General features: G+C 39.8%; 1 protein-coding gene across 4 annotated transcripts in view; it reads left to right on the forward strand.

Moving 5' to 3' along the window:
- The window catches only part of LOC122357594 (protein diaphanous homolog 1), a 96,209-nt gene continuing 87,425 nt past the window's right edge, over positions 1–8,784 (forward strand). For all 4 annotated transcript variants that reach the window (XM_043257009.1, XM_043257010.1, XM_043257011.1 and 1 more), the window contains exon 1: positions 1–549. In XM_043257009.1, coding sequence (XP_043112944.1) covers positions 448–549 — 102 coding nt within the window. In that variant the 5' untranslated portion in view covers positions 1–447. The remainder of the gene's footprint in view (positions 550–8,784) is intronic.

Below are 8,784 nucleotides of genomic sequence, written 5' to 3' on the forward strand. Positions count from 1 at the left end.
AGCACACACAGGAAGAGAGGAAGAGAGAAAGCGGAAAACTTCAGCTGATCTCCTCATGGCTGTTCTTACGGTCTGAGGACTTCACCATGACGCGCCAGGACTTCGTATCAGTCATCGGAGGATCCGCGACGGCGTGGGTCTTTAGGTTTAGAGACTCAACGCGTAGTTTGTTTATTTGCTACCGAGACGAACTTGCGCCGAAGCGAGCGCGCGCGTGTGTGCGGTGCGAGGAGACCAGCGCGCGGAGATCAGCGCGGGCGCGCGTAGAGCCGCGAAAGGTCCGAGGCCGGCGCGCTTCTGCGATCCGGACTTTAGGGTTCAAACTTCCCTCCTTTTCCTTTGTGCCGGGGGACGAGCGCAGGCCGGCGGCGCGCAGCAGCACCAGGCCGCGGGTTAAGACGCCCTGAGCGGGCGTTCGAGGGACGAGAGTGATTTTACAGCACAAAAATGGATCCAAACTCGGCCTCTGCCGGTGCTCCCAAAAGCGGGAAAGACAAGGAGAAGAAAAGCAAGAAGAACTACGACGATGGAGACGGAAAGAAGAAGTTTGTAAGTGTTTGATGCTCTTATTGTGCTGTCAGCACTAGGTTAACCGTAGTGAACCGTCAGGGTGTTTGTAAATAGATTTATACTCGAACCTGGCTTTTTTTTTTTATTAAACTCGGAGACGTTTGAATTCACATTTCCTTCATGAAGTTACAAAGTTTTTTTCTGCTCGCGTTCTTCGCGCTTCGACTTCTCCGATGAGGAAGTTGAGCGCGAAGCGTTTCGAAGCATCACCGTTCCTTCAAAGGGTTACAACTCAGGAAGGGACCTCAAACGTTCAACTCTAGTACCGTTCAGGAGACTTTTAAACCCCTGCTTTCCTGTCAGGTGACTGTCACCTCCGAAAGCAACGCGCAAAGTGTGTTAGACACGGGCAACGCTGTGGAGTTTCGTGTAAAAAGTCGTTCGCTTTTCGCCTGTGGAGCGCTTAGGCTGCGTTCCGACCGACTGCTGTGAAGCGTTTGAAGCGTAACGTTGTTTTAGAGCGCTTCTAGCGCAACGTAGTCTTATCGTGGCTTGCGCGCTGTCACTCTCAGAGCGGCGTCGACTGCAGGACGCACTGAGAAACGGGAATTTTGTTGCCTTTGGGTAAATAACGCTCGGAAGTTGTGGAACTGGAAAAGCGCGAATGAGAGGGAATTCTGTGACGTCATAAAAGAGTCCTGGAGTTCTAGCGGATGGGGGTGTTTGTAGCCACGCCCACCGGCCTCTCTCCAGCGCGTACTGCATGGTGTGCGAAAAAAGTATCGGCAAGCAACCAGAAGTAGTTTTTTTGGCTTTTCAAAGTGCAATGCAGAATGTAAATTAATATTACACGCCACATCGGATTGTAAAGAAACTTCATTGAATGAAAGGGAGATTTCGGCCCAAAAAAAGTGACATTTGCTCATGCACCCTTGGGCCTTCTTCCGTGGTGTCGGTGACTGTTTCTTCCTGGAAGAAATTCAGCTTGCAAATTCAGATCCCGCAGTGAATGGGTCCTGTCAGAATGAGAGTCCAAGCGGTAATCCACACCACGCCGCTGCGGTCCATCGTTTATCATTTTTCGTATTGAAAAGCTGTGTTTGTAGGTAAACAAATACATCACCTATTCACTGCAGGGGATCCGTTGTAGAGCATAATGCATAATATTTCTCCAAATCTGTTCCCATGAACGAATAAACTCATAAAAAAACTCAGGTGGCCTGAGGAAGATTATATTTCAGCAAATTAGAATTTTTTTGTGTGAACAAGTCTTCTCATTGGAGAAATCAGCCTAGTTTTCGTCACATGGCTCAAGCCGGATAAATTGAATGACACTGCAAGTTTTGGTGGATGTAGCGGGATATTTTATACAAGACGGCACCGTGCTAATATAATCGAGCCTTCGTTCTGATGGAAAACCGATATTGCGTCATTAGACAGTGTTTCCATAGAATCCCAAACACACCTGGTGTGTTGTAGTGAAACTCTAGACGGAGATGTGAGGAAACCGTAAACCATCAGTGTATGTGTGAACACGTGGGGTTTCTGTCTGGAAGAGGCAGGGTGCTTCTTACTGCCATAATTACCACCAGAACACCGTACTGTTACACACGAACCCTATGAAGTCTGCTGCATTGCATTTGATGCTCAAAGTTCAGGTCGTACTTCAAATGTCTCCCCGTGAAACGTTTACTGATTATTGTCACGTAAACTTAAGAATACCTTTCATGTTGTTATTTATATTTAATATTTCAAGATGAACACTTGTAGCACTGAAGCAATGTAGCCAGACATTATATATATATATATATATATATATATATATATATATATATATATATCATATATATAGCATAGCGCGATCAGGCTTTTAAGGAAGGTTCATTAGTTCGTCTCTCATCATTGTATTGCATTAATCCAAGCATTTATTTTTTCTTATTAAAGACATTGTTGGATATACAGAGTGACCGTTAAGAAGATGCCATTGATTTGCATATAAATAGCATCTGCACCAAATTGCATATTTTTCCTATTTTTTGTGTCTCTGGATAAAACTGAGCTGTTTTTTCCTGCGTATCCTTACCGTTTCATTTTATATGAGCCAGAAAAGCCTGACGATATCAAATATGATGCGCAAAAATTGTTTTAGCAATTTTGTCTTAAGTTTCACTTCACTGTACCTCAGAAAATTTGGGGTGAGAATAAAATGGGATTTCTGAAAAAATCTTTTTTTTTTTAAATGCTTAACTTTCGCTACTGTTCGCATTCAGCATTTTGGTCATCTACTCACACATACGGGGTTGTGCCGTATGCGTTTTCGTCGTGCAGTGTAGACGTTTCTGAAGATAATGAAAACAGTATAGAAGAGTGTTTTAATTTTGGAAAAAAAGCAGTTTTTCAAAGAAAAACTCACTCGTCGTAAACTGGGCCTAAGTAGATGCTTTTCTGAAAGCTGAGTTTGTGTTTTCAGAGGCTTTGGAGGTTAGATGGTATGAAGTCTCCTCTGATAGCTCAGCGTTTTTTTCCCCCCTCAGATTGTAGTCCCGAAAAGGTCTAAAAGTCCAGAATTTCAATTTCCATCGCAGTGAAGTCACGCTCGGGCCTTCGGACGCTTCATTTGAAAGTGTGTTCAGTAGCGTGGAACGGTTTTGTGCTTGGGGTCTGGAGCCGAGCGTCCTTGTCTCTCATCTGCCCTCTCAATTGTTTCATATTCTCCCTTCAGCAAGGATGTCAAACACGCGCGCGCGCACGCACGCACGCACACACACACACACACTTGCCATTGGTGTTTTTCTATAACGAGCAGAAGGTCGTGTTTTAGCACGGAAGTCATTTCTGTGTAGGAGATTGGATCAGTGGCTGAATGTCCGCAGGTTGCCGTTTACATTGGCCCCCTGCTGAGAGACACCGCGCTCCAGCGTCTCTGTTTGATGATGTCACATCCTCTTTACCTGCTTGTTGTGTTTACAGATCGTCCCCGGAGATCATAAGTACGCCATTTGGGTTCTATTTTGTTTAGAGAGCAAACAGTGTTTCGCGTCGTGTCCCCCTCGGTGCCCTCTTGTGTGCGTTGGACTCTGATCCGTGTTGGTCTCTGAAGCGGAGCGCTTTTTCATTAAAAGTAAAACAAAAAATAAAAATGTAAGCGATAGCTGTGTTTGCACAACAGGACATGTTTGGTGTTACATTCTCATTGTCTGGGTCATGACTTGGGAGTTATCAGAAAACTAAAAATAACACCGTCAAAGAATAACACGCATGTAAGCGTGTTACAATATTACTGTGTGTTTAGATGAGTGCGGCCTTGCTGAGCAGATGACGCTTCGTTAAAACATTTAAAAAGCTTGCTGACCTCGAGTACTTTGAGTATCGTGATGATTTTTAATGTAGTGTTTTACAAAACTGGCAACAATGTGTAAAGTTTTAAGTATGCCAGCTGTAGCTACAAAAGTAAATATCTAGAAATGTGTAAATGATATCGCGCACTAATGCGTCCGGTTTTTTCTCTTCCCTGACGGATGTCTCCTGACAGCTGTAATGCTGCTGGTCTTGATGGTGCTCACGGTTTGTTCCAGAACGTTCCACTGAGGAATATGGACTCGCTGAGCAGTAGGTTTGTGTGTAAACACCTCGCTAATGCGACACCAGTCTCTTGCGGGGGTTTGCGTCCCTCAGGTCAGTGTCTCTGGCAGGTGTGGCTGAGTTTGGCCTCTCAGGACAGGCCGATGCTCACACCGATCTCTTCTCTAGTGTACGGAGGTGCTAACGCTGATGTTTGAGACGGGTCTCACGTGTGTTCCAAACATCAGGCGGAAAACTGCCTCACATTGCATGCACCGCTGCACACAGCTATCGGACGTGAAAGAACTTAAATCCTGAGCTCGTATGCCAAACTAATGCATTACAAGTAATGCTGCTTCATATTTTTTAGTTTTTATGGATTTTGTAAGTTTAAAGTTTTTTATATTTGTTTAATGCATCGTTGTTGCAAATTAATTGAAAAGTTTAAAAAAAAAAAAAAAAAAAAATATATATATATATATATATATATATATATATATAATGCATTATTACAATCACAAGGGTGGTTGACATTAATGCACTGAGAGCTCACATGAACTAACAATAAATGGTTGTATTTTTGATAAACTAATGTTAACAAAGATTAATGCATAATGTAATAAATGTATTGCTTATCGTTTAATGTTACCATAACCATGTTACCATAACTAATGTTAACAAATGACCCCTTAAAGTGTTACCCAAAAAAGAATAGAAAAAAAAAAACAATTAAAAAAAAAAAAAAAATTAAAAAAAAAAAAAAAAAAAAAAAAATATATATATATATATATATATATATATATATATATATATATATATATATATATATATATATATATATATATATATATATATATATATATATGCTTTTATTCGTGCCCAGGATATGCATGGTTAACTTTGAGTATCTTCAGTTTACTTTAATGCTGACACACAGCTCTCTCGCTCTCTCTGCCTGATACTGAAGATAAGAACCGCTCAAACAGACTCAGTTCAACAGGATCAACTGCATCCAATTTCTGATCACAATCACATATCAACGCCTGTCTGTCCAGGTGACGGAGGAGAGACATTTTAATGTTTTGTTTTTTTTTTTTTTTTTCATCTTCAAAAATCGGCGTGCTGAACAATCATCTTGTATCCCTCTCTTCGCCAGCGAAGCTCTGACGTCCAGGGAAACATGACCGTTGATTCAGAGCTACCGCCCGCGTCTGTTTACAAGCGTTTACCTCACATGCCAGAGCACAAGAAGAGAAAGAACACTTATTCTTAGAAGAATAAGTGTTTGTAGCTCTTTAAAATCAGATCACATTCTCAGACGTCACGTGATGTAATTGAGATGCAGTCTGGGAAACGCCTCTGAACCCCTCCGCTCGTAAAACAACAATGCATTTCACAGAAGCTTGTTCTTTAGGGGCGCAGGGCCTTTACGTTCACTTTATGATGGAAAGAAACTTCTTGGTGATTATTAGTGCAAGGTGTTGCTCATGTTAGTTAGTTGACAGGAAGTGCAGCTGAGGATGACAACCACGCGATGTTGAGAGAGAGAGAGAGAGAGAGAGAGAGAGAGAGAGAGAGAGAGATTCATGGGAAACGGAAGTACAGAAATGAACTGAAAGTAAATGTTGAAGAAAATGTGAAATTTGTAGAAATTTAAGGAAGAGAGAATATTAACTGCAGTGTTTTGTAGGTGACTTTCTTCTCATGATATCTAATTATAAAATAAAGTGTATATATAAAAACTCAAACAAAGGTTTGGGGTCAGTAAGATTGAGATTAAGATTAGTACCGTTTTCTATTTTAATATATTTTGAAATTTAAGTTATTTCTGCTGATGCAAAGTTAGATTTTACTCCAGTCTTCAGTGTCACACGAAACGCTTGTCCTACTGAATATTTAATTTTTAATAATAAAAATAAAACGCTCAAAAGAACATTTTGAATTAAAATGATTCATAATGTAAATGTCTGCTGTCACTTTTGATTTAATTTAATTTGAAGCATCCTTGCTGAACAAAATTGTTTTTGTTTTTCATTAAAAAAGATGGATTGAGTGTTCGACAGATTGATTGATGGATGGATTGATGGATAGACACAGATGGACTGGGATGGATAAATGGATTAAGATGATTCTTTGATAATAGATTAATTGATAGATGTTCAACAGATGGATTAATTGAGAGATGGGTGGATGGATATATTGATTTTAGATGGATGGATGGGTGGAGATGGATGGAGTGAGAGATTAATGGATGGATTGAGAGATGTGGATTGATAGATGATATAGATGATAGACAGATGGATTTATTGATAGGAGGAGGGATAGATTGATTTATATAGATTGATGGATTGATGGATAGATGGATGGATGGATGGGTAGATGGTTCAATTAAAAGATGGATGGGTGGATGATGGATGGATCGAAAGATGATCTAGATGATGGACAGATGGAATGAGTGATAAATGGACAGATAGGGAGGTTTTGATAGATAACAGACAGACACGGCAAGCACTAGAGGCTTCAGGCCCTGTGTCGGCGTCTGCTGGTTGTTCTCGGTGAAGAAGAGCTGCAGCAGGCAGATTGTCTGCTGACTCACATTTGCGTGTTTTTGGCGACGTTTGTTTGTGTGTTTTCTTAGAGATGCGGGTTTGCGCAGTTTCAGGAAGTATCTGTTATAACGGCAGGAAGTCTTTGCCCTCACGCGGCGTTATGTCATAAAGTAGATCGGGGTTTGCAGATTTAAACGAATGCAGATCTGAAGCTGCGGTGTTCGCCGAGTTTCAGACTTGTGATTGGGCGATGAGAAAACAGAAACTGCATCAGCCAATCACAGGCTCTTCTGCCTCATCAGTAGAAAGATTCGCGTATAAACCGAAATGATGCAATGCGTTGTTGGTTTTAACGAGCTCCTGTGCAACTAATTCATTAAGAAAGTGCTTTTGTTCATAAAGGCAGATGAGCTCGGTGTAAATGAGTCTGACAGTAGTGCAAACCGTACAGAACCGTACCTTGCCGTACCATGTAGTGGAAAAGTGCCATATATGAATCATAAAAGCCTGGTGTCTTGTATATGATTCTCAATAAAAACATGTATGTCTTAAAGATGTATGTATATGTATACGTATATATATATATATATGTATATGTATGTATGTGTGTGTATATATATATATATATATATATATATATATACATACATATATATATACACACACACACACATAAGATGAGCTCACATAACATTGGTCTACGAGGTGTGTGTTTGTGTGTTTTTCTCTGGTCAGTGGGATGTGCCTCGTTCAGGCTGAATGGATTAAATCAGGCTGCCAAACTTGTGTGTGTGTGTGAGAATGGTATTTAAATAGGTTGTGAGTCACTGGATTAGATTCAGTGATTCAGACGCAGGTGCACAGATACTTGAGTGTGTGTGATTATTTTGTAGGAGTGCTGAGGTGTGTGTGGGGTTCAGTAATTAGTCAATCATGCAGGTTAGCAATGACATTTCTGTTAAGTTCATAATGACACGTGAATATCTGTGAAGTGGCAACACGTGGGGTGTTTGTGAGTGTTTGTGGCGGTTTGGTATGTATGTGTTTTCTTCTTTAATGCTTAAATCTTTTGATGGTTACAAAATTATTTATTAATCTGAAGTTATAATTGGTTATTTTTAGGTGTTACAAAATATCTGCACGTCTCTGTAGAGTGCACGTGGCAGCAGTGAAATTCCCTTTGACCTGCAGTCTCTCATTAACAGACAGATTAATCTGTCTAATCTCTCTCTCTCTCTCTCACACACACACACACACACACTGACAGGTGTATTAGGTGGAGTGTGTGAACGTCTGTGATTCAATCCGGTGTTGTTTGGTGTTTCTGTAGACGTTCATTTGTGATTGATTTACTGAATGTGAATCAAACTCTGATTAATGGAGCCAAGTGTGACCTTTTGTGTTTCTTGAGTGTACACAGAGACACACACACACACACTGTTTGAATGGCTTTCTGTGTTTTTAACCCAGCAGATTGTCTGTATTGATGGGAAACGCAGGCTTGCAAACACATGCAGAATATTAAGTGTTTGTGTGTCAGTGCTGGTGAAGCTGCTTTCAACCGCAGTTTAGTTAATGAGAAGCATGTAAGTAAAGTAGTTAAAGTAGTTAAACTAGAAGATATTGGCTGTGTGATCAATTGGGGGGAAAAAAACAACTGGTAAAAAAACAACAAAATGGCTTGGTGCAAATTTGGATGATTTTAATTTATATTTAGGGACGCAACATGCACCAACACTCTTCCCAGAATGAAAAATAGCTCTTCTGAAAAAGAGATTCTTAAAAGAAATTTGTGTGTGTGTGTGTATATATATATATATATATATATATATATATATATATATATATATATATATATATATATATATATATATATATATATATATATATATCATTTTATTAATTTTTTTGCTGTATGTATAATAATAATAATAATAGGTGTGCAACAACATGATCGTAAATAAAAGATTACAGATTTAGTTTAGTGTTTTTTTTTTTTTTTTTTTTTTTTTTTTTTTGACTCTACCCCAAAATGAAAATAAATTCCTCACTCTCATGTGGTTTTAAATCCGATATACTTCAAATAAAATCGAGGAACAAACTGAAATCGGATCGGCTCTCACTCCCTTTTTGAGGAGTGCGTTTTTAAACATCTTTCTGTTAT

The sequence above is a fragment of the Puntigrus tetrazona genome, chromosome 14 (assembly GCF_018831695.1).
Source record: "Puntigrus tetrazona isolate hp1 chromosome 14, ASM1883169v1, whole genome shotgun sequence".
Taxonomy (NCBI): domain Eukaryota; kingdom Metazoa; phylum Chordata; class Actinopteri; order Cypriniformes; family Cyprinidae; genus Puntigrus; species Puntigrus tetrazona.